General features: G+C 49.0%; 1 protein-coding gene across 7 annotated transcripts in view; it reads right to left on the reverse strand.

The window, feature by feature from the left end:
• Positions 1-342: 342 nt before the first annotated feature.
• TPX2 (TPX2 microtubule nucleation factor) overlaps positions 343-22,663 on the reverse strand; it is a 45,315-nt gene continuing 22,994 nt past the window's right edge. For 5 of the 7 annotated variants that reach the window (XM_066384106.1, XM_066384108.1, XM_066384107.1 and 2 more), the window contains exons 7-17: positions 21,882-22,003; positions 20,567-20,715; positions 19,389-19,560; positions 17,872-18,013; positions 16,467-16,683; positions 10,646-10,738; positions 9,204-9,377; positions 8,719-8,865; positions 5,613-5,724; positions 4,386-4,573; positions 344-2,605 (exon numbers count right to left, since the gene is read on the reverse strand). In XM_066384106.1, the coding sequence (XP_066240203.1) occupies positions 2,495-2,605; positions 4,386-4,573; positions 5,613-5,724; positions 8,719-8,865; positions 9,204-9,377; positions 10,646-10,738; positions 16,467-16,683; positions 17,872-18,013; positions 19,389-19,560; positions 20,567-20,715; positions 21,882-22,003 (1,627 nt within the window). In that variant the 3' untranslated portion in view covers positions 344-2,494. Of the gene's footprint in view, positions 2,606-4,385; positions 4,574-5,612; positions 5,725-8,718; positions 8,866-9,203; positions 9,378-10,645; positions 10,739-16,466; positions 16,684-17,871; positions 18,014-19,388; positions 19,561-20,566; positions 20,716-21,881; positions 22,004-22,663 lie in introns of all 7 variants that reach the window. The other 2 variants (XM_066384111.1, XM_066384113.1) reach the window with 2 other exon arrangements.

Consider the following 22,663-nt stretch of genomic DNA (forward strand, 5'->3'; position numbering starts at 1 on the left):
CCTCCTAACACATCCAGATTCCAGCCACGGCTCACCCTCCGAACACATCCAGGATCCAGCCACGGCTCACCCTCCAAACACATCCAGGATCCAGCCACGGCTCACCCTCCAAACACATCCAGGATCCAGCCACGGCTCACCCTCCTAACACACCCAGGATCCAGCCACAGCTCACCCTCCGAACACATCCAGGATCCAGCCACCCTCCTAACACACCCAGGATCCAGCCACGGCTCACCCTCCGAACACATCCAGGATCCAGCCACGGCTCACCCTCCGAACACATCCAGGATCCAGCCACGGCTCACCCTCCTAACACATCCAGATTCCAGCCACGGCTCACCCTCCGAACACATCCAGGATCCAGCCACGGCTCACCCTCCAAACACATCCAGGATCCAGCCACGGCTTACCCTCCACTGCTATAATGCCAGCCCAGGCCACTCTCAGCCGCCCCGAGACAATGGCAAGAGCCGCCTCCGCCTTCCTATTCCACATCTCGCATGGCCCAGGTCTCCCTACCCCGTCCGCTCTCCCCACAGCTGTCAGCCAGGGAAACATGAGCACCAGACAGGACAGGGACTCGCTGTCTCCCCCTTATAAAGAGCAAGCTCCCCGAAGATAGGGTCTTCCATTTCTGTTTACTGCTTTGTCCCCAGCAATCACTGCCCAGTGACAGAGAGTTGGCTCCAAATTAGCATTTGTTGAGAGAACTCCATGAGCGGTGCTGGACTGTATTCCACCTCTGTCCGAGAAGTGAATGAAGGAACTGTTTCACACCGGTCCATGGGGTCCTACCCGGCTGCATCTGCAGCAGCTGCACATGATGCTCACTGAAGGAGTGAATGGAAGGACTAGACAACAGGGTCACTGTCACCCATGGTGCTGGGACTGGCCCGGGCAGACCAGGCCTGGAAGAGAGCAGTTCATAAATAATGTCAAGTCAAAAAGAAAATAACACTATTGCCCTGGACGGTTGGCTCAGTGGTAGAGCGTCGGCCTGGCGTGCAGGAGTCCCGGGTTCGATTTCCGGCCAGAGAACACAGGAGAAGCGCCCATCTGCTTCTCTACCCCTCCCCCTCTCCTTCCTCTCTTTTTCTTCCCCTCCCGCAGCCAAGGCTCCATTGGAGCAAAGTTGGCCTGGGCGCTGAGGATGGCTCTGTGGCCTCTGCCTCAGGCGCTAGAATGGCTCTAGTCGTGGCAGAGCGAGGCCCCAGGTGGGCGGAGCATTGCCCTCTGGCGGGCATGTGGGGTGGATCCCGGTCGGACACATGCGGGAGTCTGTCTGACTGCCTCCCCGTTTCCAACTTCAGAAAAATACAAAAAAAAGAAAATAACACTATTTAACACGGACCTAGGCAATTCTGTGCCAGCTACAAGAAATACCGAGGTGACCGAGGTCATTTTAGACACCTGTCTCTTCTAGTCTGTTAACAAGTACAGATAGCTCAGTGGCATGCTTGTTGTACTGGAGGTAAACGCAAGAGACAACCGGGAGGCACAGACGGCCGAGAGAGGAGTCATGAAGACTGCTGAGCTGAGTCTTCCGAGGACAGCCGACCGGAGGAGAAAAGTCGCTGCGGGAGACGGCAGTGTGGGCGGAGGCACAGCACCGGCCAGTGGTCAGGGTGGGGGAGTCGGCAGATGCAGGACAGTCTGATACCAGACAGAAGAAAGTTACAAAGCATTTCCCTCCAGAAACAGAGCCTGTGCTTTCAAAAGCTCCTGGACCCTCCTCTCAAAGTACTCATCGCCCCAGTAAGATGTGACCTCCGGAGGGGCTCGATACATTCTAAAACATCAAACAACAGAAACAGGGAGGGGAGACAAACAGTCCAGTCCTGGTTACAGGCGGATTGAAAGCGGCGGCGGCTTTGCCCGCTGTTACCAGCCGAGAAGGGAAGTGTGTGCCTCGAGCACAGTCTCCTACCCAAAGCGTGCCGACGGCTGCTGGGGGCCCCCCTGTCCGCATGGGGCTCTTCCTCGGGCAGTGAACGAGCCCCCCCCCAGAGCAAAGGGGTCCTTAGTTCTAAATTCATCTCGTGCAGAGAAGAGGAAAGACTGATACGCTGACTGTTCCTCATTGAAGCTGTGACTTAAATCCTCTCAGTATTTAACTGTCTTTATTTTCTGACTTAAAATAGACAAAAAAAAAGGGGGAGTGAGGGAAGGGATAATACAAATTTCATTGTACTGACATAAAGACTTCAAATTCTAGTCCAAGTTAAAACACATTTTAAAGGTCAACTGACGGTTCACAGGAAATAAGCACATGGAGTCTGGTCGAGAGCCTTGAGCTGAGCCTTACGATCAGCCTCACAACGCAGTACAATTCTCAACAAAGTCAGTCCCCCAGGGCCAGGTACGCCCTGCTGGGCACGGGAAGGTCCAAGTCTGAAGAAGGGGCTCTCTCCGCGCCCCGTGACCAAGGCAGGCTCCGGGTCTGACGGGAAGAGCAGCCCCGGTCCCCGGGAGCCGACGCAGCACACCGCGCTCAGCAGTGGAACCGCGTGGAGAACTTGGGGGACACAGGCACGGTCAGGGGCTGGTCACTGGACTTGATCTCCAAGCCCTGGTACTTGCGTACTGGGTTTGCCTTGTGCACCTGCAAAGGAAGGAAAATCAAGTTACCGCTGATGAAGAGGTTAGAAAAGCACACTTATAGCTGTGTTCTTTTCTCCTTGAGAAAATGTTTGTAGCCTGACCGATGGTGGCAGTGGACAGAGAGTCGACCTGGGACATTGAAGTTCCAGATCAAAACCCCAAGGTTACCAGCTTGAGCGTGGGATCATCAACATTACCCCATGGTCACTGGTTTAAGCCCCAAGGTCACTGGATTGAGCAAGGGATCCCTGGCTCGGGTGGAGCCCCAGCCCGGGCCAAGGCACGTGTGAGAAGCAATCAACGAACAGCTAAAGTGAAGCAACTACGAGTTGGTACTTGTCATCTCTCCTTTCCTGTCCCTCGCTAAAAATGTACAGCTTACACTAAAGAATGTCAGACCTATCTCCAGTTTGAGAGATTGTTACTAGAGTGTGAGAGGCTATACTCAATTTCAGCAGAGAAGAAATCCATGTTAAGAACTAGCTAGAATACAATCTCAAGCTCACTGAGTGTTGATATTCCCCAAAAACACAGACAGGAAAAAAAAAAAACTACAAAGAAAAAACCCCAATAACTAAGAGGGTATGCTAGGAGAAGGCCTGGTCCCATCCATCCTTCTGAGCAGTCTAAAGTCAATCCTACATTAGGCCAAACTAACAGAGCTAACGAGCATCGACAGAACTATGCCCTCAGCCTGCACGAGACTCACTGTAACCAAGGCCCCATGAGGGGGACAAGCACAAGAAGCAGGTACCAAGTACTGGAGGAAAATCAAAGACCTGAGGGTGGAAAACAGGTTGGCCCTGGGCATTTATCTGGGGTGGGGACTGTGCTGCTTTCCGTTCAATCGGAAGACGGTAGCTCGCTCTGTGGGGCGCCAACCCGATGGTTTGTCTCAGGGCCTCCTGTCACCACCGTCGCCCTGCTGGCCGCGCGGCAGCTGCCGGCTCGGCTCTGTCAGACAAAACCCCAACAACTGTGTGTTTCTGTATTCCTTCTTTTATCTATCATACGAGGTTCCATCAGAAACTGTCTTCTTCCTCCCTGGTGCAGTTATGTGGCTTGCTGTCCTCCCAGTGAAAGGATCCTTCATGCAAACTAAGCTTTCTTTTTGGACAATATTTAAATCATGTTAGTGTCAGAGCAAGGGGTTATGTGAACGCTATGTAATCCAACTCCAAGGAATCTAAGTATTCAGAGGAAAATGAACACATGGTTACTGCCCAATTCTCATGTCCCTCCCTAATTATGTATTCTTGTCTAATAATAAAATACATCAGTTTTCTTAAGCCTTGAGGAAATAATAAAAATAAGTTAAATAATGCATCCCTGCGCAGTCATGCCATTCCATGTCCTCCTTAGGAAGGCCTGTGGGAGAAATTCTGTCTGAACTCCATACTGAGGATAAGTACATTTTTAAAGACCTAGCTTGTCTTTAACTCATGAACACTGTGAGTTTTGTAACTGACGGGTGGGTTCCTAAGAAGGGCCAAAAATACAACCCAAACTCAGCAGCTTCAGGGATCACGATGTACACATTCCAAGCCTCGGTCACAGCTCGACTCTGTCACCACCCCTGATTTGTGTGATTTCTGCCCTCACTATCTTTCTGCGTCCTTGCAGCCACCTTAGAGTCTTTCTGGAGCAAGACAAGGCACAGGTAAGACAGAGACGCCGCAGGTTGTGGGAGCCCCCGCCGCCCCGGGGAACGGGTAAGACAGAGAGGTCACGCCCGCAATGCAGCGGGCACAGATAAGACAGATGCCGCCGCCAGCCGTTACCAGCTCCTTCCGCAGCCGGGCCAGCTCTCTCCTCTGCCTCTCCTCCTCCTGCTGCCGCGCCTCCTCCAGCTGCTGCGCCCGCTGCGCCTCCGCCTCGGCCATCTTCCGCTCCAGCTCCTGCCGCTCCTTGGCCCTCTTCTCTGTGGCCAGCTGGAACGGTTCCTGGACTAGAGAACCAGAAAGGCCCCCTGAGCACAGAAACAGAGACAACGTTGGTACACAGCAGGTTTGCCCTGACCTAGCCCCACAGGCCCGGCAGGCTCGCGCAGGCGGGCAGCGGGAGGAGCACGGTGGGGGCCCAGCGAGAGAAGGCAGGCAGGCACACCGCGGACAGTCTTAGGATGTTAAGAGTTGGAGGGGATCCAGAAATCAAATCAACAGCTCAGGAGAAAAGCAAGATGCACACAGGAGAAGTAACTTGCTCAAAACCACAGTGACTTTGAGACAGAGAGATGTAGGACAAAAATCCCATTTTCTGACACCCCGACCAGTGCTTACAGAAGCACACGTTTTGTATCTAAGGCTCGCTTCAGGGTGAAGTCCAGAAGGAGGTCCTGGCTCTCCCTCCCTCACTCACTGCTTACTCTTTAGGTGGGCAGAGCCTACAACTGCTACCAAAATGCCAGCTGCCTCTGCCCAGGCTCCTGCTCTGTGAATCTGGCCCCAACAGATTCTGCAACTCAAAAGAGCTGCTGGGTTTAAGAAAGGCAAAAGGTGGCCCTGGCCAGTTGGCTCAGCGGTAGAGCGTGGGCCTGGTGTGTGGAAGTCCCGGGTTTGATTCCCGACCAGGGCACACAGGAGAGGCGCCCATCTGCTTCTCCACCCCTCCCCCTCTCCTTCCTCTCTGTCTCTTTCTTCCCCTCCCGCAGCCAAGGCTCCACTGGAGCAAAGTTGGCCCCGGTGCTGGGGACAGCTCCATGGCCTCCGCCTCAGGTGCTAGAATGGCTCCAGCAGCAACAGAGCATCACCCCATGGTGGGCATGCCGGGTGGATCCCGGTTGGGTGCATGCGGGAGTCTTTCTCTGCCTCCCCACTTCTCACTTCGAAAAATACAAACAAAAAAAAGGAAAAAAAAAACCCAAAAAACGAAAGGCAAAGGGCTGGGGCTGGGAGGAGGAAAACTAGACCCTCTCCAGGCAGGTGCCCCTGCTGACAGAGCTGAGTCCTGAGCATCCCACCGGGAGTCTGACGGTGTTGCCCAAACCCCCAAACTGCATGTCATACTACCAGTCATGGATTTCTTGTCTTTCTTGGGAACAAAGGGCTCCTGGAATATAACGGTGTTTGCACGAGCCTTGAAGCAAGCCGCTTCTTTCTGCTGTTTCAGCTCCTCCTCCAGCTATGAGAAAGAAAGTCTGTTAGACAACGTGCCCTGACCACCACCTCCATAACACAAGCTCTAGCGTTTCTAACTCCTGCACCAATAAAGACAGTGGATGAGCCTGACCTGTGGTGGCGCAGTGGATAAAGCGTCGACCTGGAAATGCTGAGGGTGCCGGTTCGAAACCCTGGGCTTGCCTGGTCAAGGCACATATGGGAGTTGATGCTTCCAGCTCCTCCCCCCTTCTCTCTCTCTGTCTCTCCTCTCTCCCGCTCTCGCTCTCTCTCTCTCTGTCTCTCCCTCTCCTCTCTAAAATGAACAAATTAAAAAAAAAAGACAGCAGATGACTTCATCTAAGCCCAAGTTAAACCCCCCTCACAGGGAGTAAGTCAGACCTACAACATCGAAACCCAGAGAATAGAAAGCACCTTTAAGACAGAGCTGAGCCCTGAAAAACAGGGATTAGGGGCACCAGACATCACACAGTTAAAAACCTTCGTATAACTTTTGACTCCTCCCAAACTTACCTACAAATAGTCTACTGTTGGCAAGAAAATTTACTGATAATATAGTCATTTAACACATATTTAGTATGTCATCTATATATATACATATACACACTGTATTCTTACAGTAAAGTAAGCTAAAAAAAACAAAATGTTATTAAGAAACAAGGAAGAGAAAATACTTTTACTGTATTTACTGAAATATCTTTGCCTAAGTGGACCCGTGCAGTTCAAAATCCATGCTATTCAAGGGTCAACTATAATTTTAAGGTCTTAACATTCCCCTAGGCATTATATTAATATATACTTCTTGCTCTCTCCCTCCCATTAAATCAATAAATAAAATCTTTAAAAATAAAATGATGAGAGATTTGGTGATGTATAAATGTTGACTGTCACCATTATGGGATGGCTGTTAGAAAGTTTTTGCTACAATGATAGTACTGTGGCTGTTTTTTTGTAGTACTTGTGTTCTAAAGATACATACAGAAGTATTTTTTTTTTAATTCATTTTAGAGGGGAGGAGGAGAGACAGAGAGAGAAGGGGGGGGGGGAGGAGCTGGAAGCATCAACTCCCATATGTGCCTTGACCAGGCAAGCCCAGGGTTTCGAACTGGCGACCTCAGCATTTCCAGGTCGACGCTTTATCCACTGCGCCACCACAGGTCAGGCCAGAAGTATTTTTGGATGAAACGAGATTACACCCAGGATACGCTTCAAAGCAACCCTGAGTAGATGGAAGTATCCAGTGTAGAGAATAGAAACAGGATTTTCTATGTTTTGATCACTATAGAACCAGGTACAGGTCCATGAAAGTCATTATACTATTCTACTTTTGTGTATATCACGACATTTTGTGTCACGGTTCTGGAGAGAGATTCGCTAGCACTTCCAACCGTCTTAATTTTCCTAGAAAACACCACCAATGAGGGGCCTCCCCTCAGCCATGCCAGCCATCACATTTCTCGGGCTTCGAGTGGTGACTTCCCACAGAGCTCCTTTTGGCCAGAGTCCAAGATAGGTGGCAATATAAAAATACTGACAAACTCAGGGATTCAGGAAAAACTTTTTTTCCCAGGTAGGGAAGAATTAGATTTCAATTAAACCAGCCAACAACCAACCAATCGTTTTTTTTTTATTCATTTTAGAGAGGGGGGGGGGAGATACAGAGAGAGAGAGAGAGAGAGAGAGAGAGAAAGAGAGAGAGAGAGAGAAGGGGGAGGAGCAGGAAGCATCAACTCCCATATGTGCCTTGACCAGGCAAGCCAGGGTTTTGAACCGGCAACCTCAGTGTTTCCAGGTTGACGCTTTATCCACTGCGCCACCACAGGTCAGGCCAATCAATTGTTTTTAACTGCTAGTCCTCTCTCCTCTAGGAAGAGCAAATGGGGCACTGTGATGACAAAGGGCACAGCACCCTGAGACCTCCCCCCTCATCCTGTTCTCATCAAAGCACCGACAGACATGGTACGTATTTAATGGACAAGGCTAACAGATGAGACCTTAAGGAAACTCCGGACGCAAAGAAAGCCGGTCAGTCCCCAGACGAGCACCTAAGCAGGGACCAACAACTTCCAGCCCGCTCACAACCTCTTTTTGCACAGCCCTTGAGCTAAGAATGGCTTTCACAGGTTTAAAGAGTTCACACGCACACACTATGACAGAAACCGCAGGTAGCCTAACACACTTAACACTCGGGTGGGTAAAGCAGACGTATAGCTGTGAGTACACAAGACAGTTCATTCTTGTATCATTAGTTATTTATTATTAACCTACCTGTGCTCACCTCTGTACTGACTATCTGATTTTTTATAGAAAAGTATGCTGATCCAATTTAAAAACATTTTTCTTAAAGATTTTATTTACTGATTTTAGAAAGATGGAAAGCGAGTATTAACTCATAGTTGCTTCACTTTAGTTGTTCATTGCTTGCATGTCGTACGTGCCCTGACCAGACAAGCCCAGGGTTTTGAACCAGCGACCTCAGCATTCCAGGTCAACGCTCTATCCACTACACCACCACAGGCCAGGCCCGCTGACCTGATTTATTACAGAGACAGAGAGAGAGTCAGAGTGAGGGATAGACAGGGACAGACAGACAGGAACGGAGAGATGAGAAGCATCAATCATTAGTTTTTCGTTGCGCACTGCGACACCTTAGTTGTTCATTGATTGCTTTCTCATATGTGCCTTGACCGTGGGCCTTCAGCAGACCGAATAACCCCTTGCTCGAGCCAGCAATCTTGGGTCCAAGCTGGCGAGCTTTTTGCTCAAGACAGATGAGCCCACGCTCAAACTGGCAACCTCAGGGTCTCAAACATGGGTCTTCCGCATCCCAGTCTGACGCTCTAACTACTGCGCCACCACCCGGTCAGGCCCGCTGACCTGATTTAGATGGGAGACTCTGAAATAATCCTGTATGCTGGTTCCCAGATGATTGTCGTGAGCTTGCCCAGTCTTACAAACCAACAGGCCCCACCCGGCGAGCCGCCCGGCCGGCCCTTACCTGGTGCTTCCAGCTCTGGGCCTTCATGGCGCCTCTCCTGTCGGTCTGCAGGCAGAACGGCTCAGTCTGGGTGGCATTCTTCACCTTCTTCTCTGGCAGGTTGACGGTGTCAAACTGAGGCAAAGGAAGTGCCTTGAACTTGGGCACCTGATAGAAAACATAATATTTAAGATAAGGCCTTCCTAGTCAGAAAGCAACAGCTGCACCAGACTATTGGGATGAATCTAAAGCTAAATAGGAAAGGCCTGTTTGCAAAGCAGCACAGTGTAACGAGGGGCTTCAAAGGAAACTTGGGCTTTTCCCCCAACACTACCAGCAATGGCAACATCAGCTCGGGCAAGTCACTTACCCTCCTCGGGCCAGAAAGGCTGTTAACATGACCTGCCCGTGCATGTGTCATCAAGTTCCGTGAAGGGGTCAGAGGAAGTCAGTGATTTCAGTTACACACAGCAGCGTAACAGATTATCTTTGAGGGAAACACCTACCTCTACTTTCTGCAGTTCTTTCAATTTCTTCTCCTTCTGTAACTGGTGTTCTTTGTCTCGAGAATCAAAAGAGAAAGGGCATATTTCCACCGTTTTTGCCTCTGGGATGAAGGGCTTAAAAGGCACCCCAAAATGTGGCACGGGCTGAGCCCTGAACACTGCCGACTCCACTTCCTACGAGAAAAGTTGCAGTTCAGGAACAAGGCCGCTCACTCGCACCTCCACAGGACGTGGAGTGAGAAGACAGTCTGTGAGAGAAGTCATTAACTAAGCACGTCCTCCCTCAGCCTCCTCGCTCTTTGTCTCCTGAGTACGGAAGGCACCTACCAATCACAGGGTGAGACCACCATGGGAGGGTTGATAAAGGACCAGCACGATCACTCCTAAAGGGTCTACGGCTTTCACAGGAAGGTTATAGAAACTCAGCAAGACCACCCAGCGTGAAGAGAATGAAGACCAGGAGAGAGGAGACAAGCAAGCACACACCCCGGCTTCCTCGACCCACTCTCTACCCAGACGCCACTGACACACGGGACTGGGAGTTCACGGGAGCCCAACCACAACAGGACCCAGCGAGGTGTTCGGGTGCAAGCCGGCAGCATAAGATTACTGTGTATGAGAGACTGAGCCAAAGGGGGGCACTCATGGACATGGAAAACAGTGTGGTAAATGCTGGGGGACAGGAGAGAGGGGGTCTGGGGGACAGAGGGAGGGGAGGAGGGCACAGGGGATGAGGGATAAGTGGTGGAGACGTGACTTGGGGAGGTGAACATACAATATGTGTACAAGTGACATGTTGTAGAAATGTGCACCTGAAACCTGTATAATTTTATAACCACTATCACCCCAGTAAATTCAATTTAAAAAAAAAGATTGCTGTGTATTTTAGTTCCAAATGAACCTATAAAAAGGCTTATGCTTGAGATCGGCTATAACATTACTCTCGCTCGGGGTATTTATCGGTAAAATGGAGCTGTAACAAGAAGCCGGCCTGACCAATGACAGTTCCCGGATTCCAGCTTCACGAACCGTCACCACACGGTCATGTCTGCAGCCCTCAGGTTCGTGGGGACAGGACAGGGCAAACCTAACTGCCTGGTGGAAATTTTAAAAGCCTCTCAGTGAATGGTGACAACTGGTCAGGCAAAAAAGAGAACAAAGATCGGCTGCTTTTGACCCATGTTACAACGACAGGCTGATCTTCAATGTCATACAAATGGACAGCTCCAATAGGCTGCAAACGGTCACCGCTGCAAGCCAGAAGAGTCACACCCTTACCAACTACTTTGCATGCAGGGGAGCAAAGGTGATGAGCAGACGTTATGCCCCTGCTGAAGACAACTCTGGGGTAACAGTGATCGCCTTAGGGTTCCACCCGTTGTAAGGAAGAGTTCTGCTTGGATTGATTATGCAGAAGGAGGGGCCCCCTCCCCAGGAATCACCTCATCGTTGGCAGGCATTCGGGTTCTGTTCTTTAATATAAAGGCCGGTGACTTGGGGACAGTGATCGGAAGTTCTTTCTTTTCAGGAACACCCTGGAAGGAGTAAGCAGCTCGTTTAGACATCCCAGAACAATCTCCACTAATTAAGATAAAATTCCTTCCTTAAAGGGAAGCTCACATACCAGGGATCCACACAAAGGCTAGCATTTCAGTGTGTGATGACTCACCAGCTCAGACAAAGACCTGTCAGACCTGCACAGGCACGCCCAAGGCAGATTGTCCGGGCAGGAGAATGGCAGGTGGCGGGGACACGTCTGAGTTGTGTATTCAGTAAAAATAGAAGTCATCAAAAATCTATTTTGGTATTTATGACAAACACTCGCCACCACAGAAAACAAATGAATATTGTGTTGTTTTTCTTCATTTCTATACCCCAACCCCTCAAAAACAAAATAAAAAGATGTGCCTCCCATATGCATTTTCTGATTCCCACAGCATTTATACTCTACCATGAACCTGTCAATTAATGCTAATGATAAAATGTCATCTCTTGGGCAGTTTTGAATGAAGTGTGTAGCCAGATCGTTGTAAAATCACCCTCCGCTCACATGCTGATGCTGCCCCGCTCTCTCCTCTGCTTCCTCTCTTCACGGCCACACCCCCAGCCACGCTGTCAACAGCCTACACCACTCCCCTGCCTTCTAACAGGCTTTTCAGCTTCTCACCTCATCCCGCCAGTCCATCCCCTGCACAGGCACAAAATTATTTTTCTAAAACATCTGATAATGTTACTTCCTCCCTTAAAATTCTGTAGTGGCTCCTACCGCCTACCTACAACAATGTAACAACTGCCAGCGCAGGAAGCGCAAGGCACTTCATAATATGGTACCGGCCTCTCGCTCACCCTCCTTACTCATGACCCTCCAGCCACAATGACCCACCGGCAGCCGCCAAGTGGAACACTGGGTTTCGACTCAATACCTTGCCTGTGCTCGCTCTCTCAGCCGCCCAGAAGTACTTAACCCCTTTCAAGCCTCCGCCGAAGCATCTCCTCCTTACAAAGCCCTTTAACAGATCTCCCTACTCCCAGAACCTACGGAACTAACCCGTTCTCCCCTGCGATAGTCTACCACAGCACATACGAAACCTCATTGCACTTGTTCATTTAGATGTTCATCTCCTCACGTTGGTCTATAAGTGCTTTGAGAGTGGGGACTGGTATTCCATCAATTCCTAGCACCTAACAAGACCCTGCCAAGTATAAAGCAAAACATTCAGTACATGTTTGTTGAACAGGTATACTAAGAATAACAGAATTTATACTTTGGACTCTAAAACTCTTAGACTCTCATTTACATGTTGGGAGACTTCTCCTTAATCCCAACAATGCTGCAACTGCTCAAAACATGTGTGGTATGTCTTTCCTGGAGTGGCTTTCAAAGCCAATTTTGGGGCCATGCAAGGTAGTCACTCAATCTTTTTTACTAAATAAAACTATTTCCAGACCTATTATCTTGGACTGCTCTGAAGTTTTAGTTCCAAATGACTTTAGACTAGCTTCTAAGAGCAAATTAACCTTTGAAATATGAAGATTTGCCATCACTGAAGAGATCCAAAAGACTGTGCCACAAGACCTAAGACAAGTGGCTTTTCCAAAAGGCTCTGCACAATATCAATCATTGGAAAAAATTCACACCCCTACAAAGCAACCACTATAAAGAGAAATCTCAATCTGCTGTAAAAGTTACCAAATGCTTCCTGAATAAGGTAAGAATCTCTGGCACAGTGAAACCCATCACGGCAGAATTTGCAATCTGAGTGACGAAGCCCATGAAATAGGGTTTTCAAATAATACTCACCATAAAACAACAAAACCTGTTGTCCTACAACCTCCCGGAGCGGACAGCAGCCTCCTGCTGAGCACTCCCAGGACGGGGATAAAACACAGAGCGGGGAGCCCGAGACTGCCCTCCCCCAGCTCTGGTCCAACTGGGCCAACCCTAGGCACACTGGATAGCCTTCGGCCGTTCCATTTTTGGCATTTTCTTTTCATTAAACAAAATATTAGAAATAAATATTTGAGGACTCATTTTGTCCTAAAATAATGCCTCTTTTCCTGTCCTCAAGCCACCCAGCACAGAGACCAGCACTTTAAAAGAAAAGTGAGAACCTGTCCTGAGAAGCCACCGGAGAGATTCACCAGTGGGGCCCTCCTTATAACGCGGCAGGCGAGGGGAAGGTGACTTATGAAAAGCAAGTTTGCAGCAACAATCTGCCCACACCCCATCTCCCCTGCAGCCAAGGCCAGCTGGGGGCTCAGTCAGAAATACAGAAAAGAAAACTGGGGTTTTTAGAAAGAAAAAAGATTTCGTGTTTTAGAGGTTACCCAATAGTGGAGCGCCTGCACTGTGGTCCTGGTTCTGGGGACACAGAAGTGAACAGTACAGACACCCGCGGTCCCTGCTCTCGGGGACTCACATTCCAGTGGGGAAAGAGGATGAAAAGTAACAGATCACTCATTTCCTGATTTCCACAGGTGCTCTGAAGAAATCTAGCAGAATATGGAATTAAGGTATATAATGGCGGGATAACCACGTCCCCCAAGGTAGGATATGCCCCCAAGTCCCCAGGGACAGTTCTCAGGCCTGTCCCAGGCAGTTAGAAAATGACTGAAGCAATGTTATCTCAGGGAGGACCGGAGGATGGGGGCAGGGGGAGGGGGAAGCGTGCTGGTCTCCCCAAGTCATCCCTAAAATATCACTGCTAAAATGACTCACTGCCTCACCAACTCATGTCTACTTCTGAGGTGCCCCTTTTCCCCCTAGATGTGGGCACCAAGTTCACATTTCACACCCCAAGCTCAGATTTTCGTCACCACCCTCTGCCCCGAGAGCCTTACTCATCTCCACCTTGCGGCCCGCAGTCTCCTCGCCACCTGCCTACCACAGGCGGGAGGGTACAAGAGCCCCGTGAGGCCACAGGACAGCGGGCTTCAGTGCCCAGAGGACATGAGTGGGGACGACCGGGGCAGGCAGACAAGCAGCACCTGGGCTCTGGGAGGCGGGCTCTCCTGTGCTACTATGGACGTCCAAGGCTAGAAGTCAGGAGACCGAATCTCAGTTCAGTCACCAACTTTCAAACATGGGCAAGTCACATTCCCCTTCCACGGCCTCCCTTTCTTACAAATGAAGACAGTAGATGAGAATCTAATGTCTCCGATGCTTTGCTTCTCTAGAAACCAAGAGTTGAAGTGAAATCACTGGAAATTTAGGAGAGCTGCAAACAGTGTCAAACTCAAAAACTGTTTGCTGAAATAAACGATAACACTATAGGGCAGAAGGCTGGTGCTCGAGAAGGTGCCAGCTCAAATCCTGGTTCTGCAAACTAGACACCTCTTAGTGTCTTTTTCCTTATAAAAATAGACTTGTTGCGAGAAATAAATAAGATAATCTTCATAAAACACGCAGGACAATGTAAGCACACAAAATAGTTATCACCATAAGCAATATGACTGCTTACTCTGTGTGTCCAACACTAAATTCCCCACGGGGCGCTGTCTAATCCATGCTGCACCTGACAAATCACACACCGCAGGGGCGGGGCCCAGGAATCTGTTTACGTAATAAGATCCCGGAGTATTCTGAGAACCAGCGGGATCTGGCAGGTGGTCTCTGCAGGGAGCGCTTCAACCCAGCTGCGGACTCACTAAACCTAGTGCTTCGCTGATCTGTTTATCCAGAATTCTCCTCAAGGCACAGCCTGGGCAACAGACTCTTGGGTCTCACCTCACTCCTAATGAACTCCAGTCACCCTGCCCCACTTAACACTCCTGAGTATTTATTTCCAAAGTGCGACAAACTGCCAAGCCAATTTCCTAAGTCGGTGTTTCTAAAAGTGGACATCAGGTATGACTAGGGATATGAAAAGGAATACTAGGTGTGATATACGTTTTGTTTAAATAGGAATATATTTATCAAGAACCTTCTATTTTATTCAAGCATGCTCCAAGAGCACGGACCCTGGCACCATTTTATCTAGACTCACACCGTACCCTCGCGCTGGCTAGTTTGTTGTCTGGGACAGTTGTTTAACCATAAAATGGATTGATAATACTGCCCATAGTGTTTTACCACATAGGGTTATAATGAGAATTTAGTAAGCTAATATATAAAGAGTTTAGAATAAAACATGGCACACAATAAGCTTTATGTAAGTAGTTGCTATTCTTATAGCTATTCATGGCAAAAAGTACTGGTTTTCCATTTACATAATGATTTAAATCTTTCTTTTAAAATCACTTTAAAATTGAGTTCATCTTAAGAATATATAAAGTCAATATTGGTCCACGAGATACAAGGATATGGCAGGGGAAGAACCAGGAGCTTGGGAGAAAATGTTACTGAGAGCAAGATGCCCAATGACCAGGACAGGAGCCCTGAGAAAGCCCTTCCTGCCCGGGCCCTGTTTCCTAGGGTGACAGGAAAACGGGGAGCAAGCCCCTCTGGCCCTCGCAGCTGAAGGTGCACATGAATCGGCATTTCTCTTGTGCTCAGAACACTGCTCACTCCACAGGAGACGACAAAGGTGGTAGAGCTCTTACAAACTAGACACTTGGGTGGAAAGAGCTTTCTTAAAGATTGGCGAAACAGAGTTTGACCTTCTAGTAAATGTGCAGCATGAATAGAAAAGAGGTCTCATATGAAGAAAGCTTTCAGCTGAAAGATACGGGGTGGGAAGAGGGGAATTTCTGAGCATTACCATGCTTTCTAAAGCCTGGAAAACACCACTTCAAATTGCTTCTGACTTCGCGCTAAGAAAACTGAATCACGGAAGGTAAGCACCCTGAAACCATGGTGACTCCGAAGGCAAGCCAACTACAGGGCAGGAAAACAGTGTTCTCAGTCCCGGAACTTAAGTCATTCCAAGCCGGGGAGGAGGTGCTTCCTCATCGCCTTGGAAATACATCTAAAAACCATCTCTGCACTGATGCGGGCTCTGGACTCCTTTCCTTATTCTTAGACTGTGGCACCTCTCCCCTGTTAAAATAAAGTAACCCACTTCTTAAATCTTGTTTTCAGTTGCCCCTCTTGGTATACAGACTTTTCTCCAGCTTCACTGACCACTGACAGTTTCCAAAGCTGTCCCCGTTTTCCACCTTCAGGCATTTTTTATGTCACGCCCACCCTACCGCCGAACGAAGAACGGAGAGGCAGCACGCCGGCATTTAGGGTCATGCCCTCTGGAACCAGCGTGCTGAGCGCTTCTCCTGGCTCCCCCCTTCACTAGCGGAGGGCCTGGACATGCTCCTTCTCCTCTCTGTGCTCACCTGCCGCATCTCAGACTGGGGCAGAGTGAACCACCTGGGGGGCCACGGCTTAACGTACAGAAGGGCTCAGAGCAGTGCCCGGCACTTACTGACAGTGACAGCTTTTAGGACAGTGACTACATGATGACGATGACAAGGACGACTACTACCACACATGATCGAGATCACGTCAAATGCTTCACCCTCCAAAAATCATTCCCTAATTCTTCTTTCTGGAAGAAGTCATTATTGCCTTTGGATTCCCATAGTACTTTTAACTGTCATCTCTCTTAGGACATTTCTGTCTCATTTTTTATATTATTTACACATATGTTGTCTCCCCTATTGGATTTTAAGTTTCCTGAGAGCAAAACCAACCCTGATATGTCTCTTTATCACCTACAAGTCCTAATAGAATGCCCTGACCATAGTATCTATTCGAACACGCACAAGTGAGTGGATATTTGGTCATGAGCAGGACAATTTGGCTGGCATTCAGGACTCAACCACTCTTACCACAACATCTTCCAAGATCTTAGTCGGGCAAGGTCTGGAATGAAATTCAAAGTGTTCGTCTTCTGACTTCTTCTTTGACTCACGTTGTTGGATTCTTTTCTCAATTTCCAAGTCAAAGCCAATCGGCTCCGTGGGCGGCTTCACAGGCGGTTTCTTGGGCAAGATGGGCCCGCCTTCGAGAATTCTGGGATCAAGTTCCTGTGCTTTGAATTTATACCTGTGAGAGTTTAAATGACAGTCACAAAAACTTCTTAAAAACAAAATGAAAACTACACAAACAACAAAGTATGCCAAAACAGAAAGACCATAATCATTGTGCTCAACCATCATGCAGAGCAAAATCTCTCTCCGTAACCACGACCTCCACCTCCACTGCAGAGGAGAAATGAGAAAGTCCCAACATCCCCCCACTTAAAAAGCTGGGATTTCTCTTCATAGAGGAAGCTCCCCCTTCTCAAAAGAAGTATAAGATGAAATGGACCGGGCCGGCAGCTCAGTTGGTTAGCATCGTGCCACTATGCCAAGGCAGCAGGTTTTTTTTTTTTTTTTTTTTTTTTTTTTCATTTTTCTGAAGCTGGAAACGGGGAGAGACAGTCAGACAGACTCCCGCATGCGCCCGACCGGGATCCACCAGGCACGCCCACCATGGGGCGACGCTCTGCCCACCAGGGGGCGATGCTCTGCCCATCCTGGGCGTCGCCATATTGCGACCAGAGCCACTCTAGCGCCTGGGGCAGAGGCCACAGAGCCATCCCCAGCGCCCGGGCCATCTTTGCTCCAATGGAGCCTTGGCTGCGGGAGGGGAAGGGAGAGACAGAGAGGAAAGTGCGGCGGAGGGGTGGAGAAGCAAATGGGCGCTTCTCCTGTGTGCCCTGGCCGGGAATCGAACCCGGGTCCTCCGCACGCTAGGCCGACGCTCTACCGCTGAGCCAACCGGCCAGGGCGGCAGCAGGTTTGAGAGCTGGTTAGGGAACATATAATAACCATGAATGCATAAATAAGTGGAACAACAAACCAATGTTTCTTTCTTTCTAAAATCAATAAAAATTAGAAAGAAAAGAAAAACAAAAGGAATGGAAACTGAAGAAGGATTCAGGAGACAAACTCCAGTGCTGCCAATTAAGTTCCAGTTTCCCCCTCCACTCACCCCGGGGAAGCAGTGAAAGGGAGGGATCGATCTGAACCAAGCTCAGAGGACGCTCCCTAACTGGAACCACAGGTCAGCTCTCCCACCCCGACCTCTGCAGGGGCTTTTCACCAGTCTATACTAGGGCCTCTCCCTGCTCCCCGCTCTCACAACTTTGAGAGGCAGGGGCACAGCCTACAGAGCCCATAACTCAAATGCCACCGATTCCCATGGCAAGAAAACAGCTAGTGCCCCGGAAACACTGCCCATGGCACTCACTGCTGCAGCATCGCCAGCTCCTCAGCTTCCTGGTCCGCGGTACTCTTGCAGGTCACAGGACGTGCGCGCTGCTTGGTGAGCAGGATCGGGGTCTGGGGGTCTCTGGAAATCTTGGCCACGGTAGTTTTGGAGGGTAACAGAGCTGTAAACGGAAATCACAGACATTCACCTGGTTCCCCGAGACCCCATTTACCAGGGGTGCTGCCTCAACTTGGCAGCCCAGAGATGCCCAACCACACGGCGCCCAGCCCTCCACACTCAGCTCAGTACCCGTCAGTCAACCTGACACTCACTCAGTCTTCTCCTTGTCAGTCTTCACTGAGGGGAACGATGAGGGAACTCTGGGTAAACTCTACTATTATCTTCTGAACTTAAAACCACCCATGTCTGGGCCCTGGCCGGTTGGCTCGGCGGTAGAGCGTCAGCCTGGCGTGCGGGGGACCCGGGTTCGATTCCCGGCAAGGGCACATAGGAGAAGCGCCCATTTGCTTCTCCACCCCCCCCTCCTTCCTCTCTGTCTCGCTCTTCCCCTCCCGCAGCCGGGGCTCCATTGGAGCAGGGATGGCCCGGGCGCTGGGGATGGTTCCTTGGCCTCTGCCCCAGGCGCTAGAGTGGCTCTGGTCGTGGCAGAGCGACGCCCCGGAGGGGCAGAGCATCGCCCCCTGGTGGGCAGAGCTTCGCCCTGGTGGGCGTGCCGGGTGGATCCCGGTCGGGTGCAGGTGCATGCGGGAGTCTGTCTGACTGTCTCTCCCCGTTTCCAGCTTCAAAAAAATAAAAAAAATAAATAAAAAAAACCACCCATGTCTGCCTAGCCAGGTGGTGGCGCAGTGGACAGAGCATCGGACTGGGACATAGGCTTGAGAAAGGGGTCAATGAATTGGCCTGAGCCCCCCGGTCAAGGCACATTTGAGGAAGAAATCGATGAATAACTAAGGTGCCACAACTACAAGTTGATGCCTCTCATCTCTCTCTTCCTTCTCTCTAATAAAAAATAAAAAAAGAAAGAAAAATGCTGCACTTAAAGGAACTTACCTGGCACCCTAACACAGCACTAAACAACACTTCTGCAGGGAGAGAAAAAACTGAGGTCTTTGAAGACAAACGACCAGATTCTGTTTTGCCCATAATGCTCGCCTTGTAGTCTGGACAACTGTTCTATTCCACTTCATTTCCCCAACGTCTATACCATCCTTCTTGTCATTACTTTCATAAAAATAGAAGCTAGAAGATTATCCTTGATGTGTAGTAACCAACATATCAGGTAACCTTGACTCCCCTTGGCCGGCTACTGACAGAAGAACTGACCAAGGGGCTGGTGGGCATGGTGGGCATGGTGGACAGGTGGCTCGGTGGTATGAGAAATGCTCAGTAATACCTTAGCTGTCTGCACAGAGGTACACACCATACTTAAGTTCAAACACTAGGATTTCAACTAAAGGCAAATTTGTGCCTAAGATGGAAGCAAAAGAAATTCTAGGGGAGACTCCAGCCAGCTCTGAACTCGGCAAGAAACTTACCGACATCATCCTTCTTGCTCCTCAAGTGGTATCTGTTGGGGGTTCGTTTGTAGAAGGCTTCGACCTGCTGTGCAATGGGCGTGTACGAACAAGCTGCTTCATCGAATGTCCTCTTCCTGCCTTGGGACAAGTTGAAAGGCTTTATAATGGTGCACCCCTTCGCCACTCCGGCCTGTAGAGAAATTTGTTCCCACATAAAACATTACGGAAGTGCCGATGTACCAGTCTCATGACCAGCAGAGGAGCAAAAGGAAAACCAGCATTATTCTTAAGTCTGCGCATTTTTGAGCACAGGCTATACCCACTCTAGGCCTAACTTTTTAGAAAAGGAAGAATGGACTAGCACTTAGCAAATTGTCCTACAATAGTACATAAAGTTATTTTTCACAAGTATGTTAATGTTTTGAAGCAATCAAGAGCAAATCTTCTTAGAATTACAAAGAACAAAAAAGTCTAAAAAGGTAACCCTATGCCCAATCTCACTTAAAAAACAAATTGATTGGGTTCCTGGGAGTGGATCAGGTCAGGCAGCTGCCTGAACGAGACCCTCCCACACCCTCCTAAGAACTGATTGATGGAGAGGCCTACTCTTTGAACCATTGACTTTGATTAAATCAGTCTCTGATTAGAAACAAAAATCTTCTGGAACCTACATTTCAATAAAAGACGCACACCCCAGGGTTAAAACTAAAAGACTGACTTCAACAAATGACGATGATGACTAAAATTGCAAGTACTAGTACTAGATTCTTAGCACTAGATTTTTACTTAAGGTTGTTACTATTTTTGTTAGCGCTTTGGTAACAAAACTGCACGGGATTTGAGAGGTCTGCCCCAATGCCATTTTTCCCATAGATGCTGTTATATTTTGTACACAGCTCGGCAAACACAAGACTTTTTCAAGAATTTTGTAACAGCACAAGTTATAACAAGCCTTTGCCTACAACTTGCCATGCAAAATCTTATGTTTTATGTATATTCTCAATTCCATTCCCACAGCAACTTGGCAAGATGGCTCCCAGAGAGAGTGATTTATCCAAGATCAGAGAGCTAACAGGGGCACAGTGAGGACCCAGATCTCAATTCAATTATAGTACTGTAAGGAGTGACCACAAATGCCACACCTGTGACCCTCACTGACTCAGTAACAGGAACATTCACCGAGTCCATCAACTTACAGGAGACGGGGGGTGCTTCCGCAGCTCAGAGGTGAAGTTCACTTCCTTATACTCCTCCTGGTTCTTGGGCTGTTTGATTCGCTCCTCTGTGCAGAAGTGGAAGTTGACTGACTTGGTCACCTGGCTCGCTGGCAGCTTCACAGGTTGCCCTGAGCAAGGGGCAGAGTAAAGCCCACTGTGACACCAAGTAGGAAGAGAGAACACCGGGAGGTCCCCTTCTATCCAGCCCTTTCTGTCCTCCCATTACCACAGCTCTGACTCTGTTCTCTCTGCACACGACCCAGTATTTGGGGCAGTCCCCAAGGACACTAATGATCTGTGCCTTATTCAATGAGGGGAGTCCTGCTGGGTGTGAGGCCCTTCGGGGAGATGCAAACTGTAAAGAGCTGGTGCAGGAGAGAAAAATCCCGTCGCCGAGGGGCGGTCACAGCTCTGGAGATGCAGTAACTGGAACACTTTGGATGGTCAGAGCTCTGAAGTGACTTAACTCTACGCCAGAGCAAAGCAGCGCAGGCCCGCCTGCTCCTCACCCCCACGTCCCCGCCTTCGCTGTGACCGACTCCCTTCAGCTTCCCGTCCCTCTGCCTGGGATCAAGTGGGAAAACAGCAACGAACACTGGCCTGCCCAGTTGTTCTATCGTCTCTCTTAATCCCACTCCTTTTTTTTCTAATACGAAAAAAAAATTTTAAGAGAAAAAAGGAGGGAGAAATTAATTCTACTTGAAAAAATGAAGAAAGTCCTCATGAAAAAAAGCCTCAAAAGATGGGCATGACTTCTACAGTTAGAGGCAGAGGAACAGCAGGCTTTAAGAAAGGGCCAATGGCCTGACTGGTGGTGGCGCAGTGGATCGAGCATCGACCTGGGACGCTAAGGTCCCAGGTTTGAAACCCCGAGGTCCGGCTTGAGCACAGGTTCATCTGGCTTGAGTGCAGGCTCAATGGCTTGAGCGTGAGATCAGACATGATCCTATGGTCACACTGGCTTGAGCCCAAAGGTTGCTGGCTTGAGCAAGGGGTCACTGGTTCGGCTTGAGGCACCCCAGTCAAGGCATATACGAGAAGCAATCAAACAACTAAAGTGCCACAACTACAAGTTGATGTATCTTATCCCTCTCCCTTCCTGTCTCTCTCTCTCTCTCTCTCTAAAAGGAAAAATAAATAAATAAAGGGCCAATGCATGTAAAATGTTCTAGGGAACCATCACTGGGATATAAAAAGTATCTATGTCCAGCCTTCTAAATAAACACAGTTTTCTGCCTACTACCCAAACTATGAGCAGCAGCCCCCGAAAGCAGACTCCGCGAGCTGAACTGACCTGCCCCCGCCAGGGCCACCTTCTTGAACTCCTCATTCCTCCTGCGCATCTCCATCACCTCCTGCTGCATCCGCAGGCTCTTCTCCAGCTCCTGCTCCTCGCTGCTCTTCAGAACTTTCTGTCTACAGGGCAGATCGGTAAAGGAGGTATGAGAGGAGAGGAGAAGAGAAAGAGGCTCACCGATACAAAATAATGTAAAGGCATCATACACATTGGATTTTTAACCTGAGACAAAATTATCATCCAAACAAAAACTATTATCTCACAGATCAATAGTGACTATGGCAAAGAAAATCCAGATGCACAATTTATACCAAAGTATCGAACAAGCTGTCAGAAAATGGCTAAAGCAGACTAGAAGACAGCACCCACGCTCCACAAATCTGACTATATAATGATTAGCTTTGTGCCACCAGAAAAACTAAAATTAAAATGCCGGTACAATAGGGAAAATATATGCAACAAATATGGCAAAAGGTTAATAATATGTACAGAATATATAGTAATAAACTGACTTAGGAGTAAAGCCAAGCAGGTTCAAATTCTAGTTTCTTGCCTATGGGATCTTTCTTTTTTTAACTGGGGTGACACTGGTTAATAAAATTAAATAGGTTTCCGGTGTAAAATTCTATAATCCATCATCTGTATAATGTACTGTTGTGCTCACCACCCACTCAAGTCAGGTCTCCGGCTGAATGATCTTGAGAGGCTGACCCACCCTCTCTGAGCCTCAGGGTTTCCCATCTTCACAGAATACTTGTGACTTATTAAATCCAACTTTT

Source organism: Saccopteryx leptura, chromosome 5 (genome assembly GCF_036850995.1).
Source record: "Saccopteryx leptura isolate mSacLep1 chromosome 5, mSacLep1_pri_phased_curated, whole genome shotgun sequence".
Classification (NCBI taxonomy): Eukaryota; Metazoa; Chordata; class Mammalia; order Chiroptera; family Emballonuridae; genus Saccopteryx; species Saccopteryx leptura.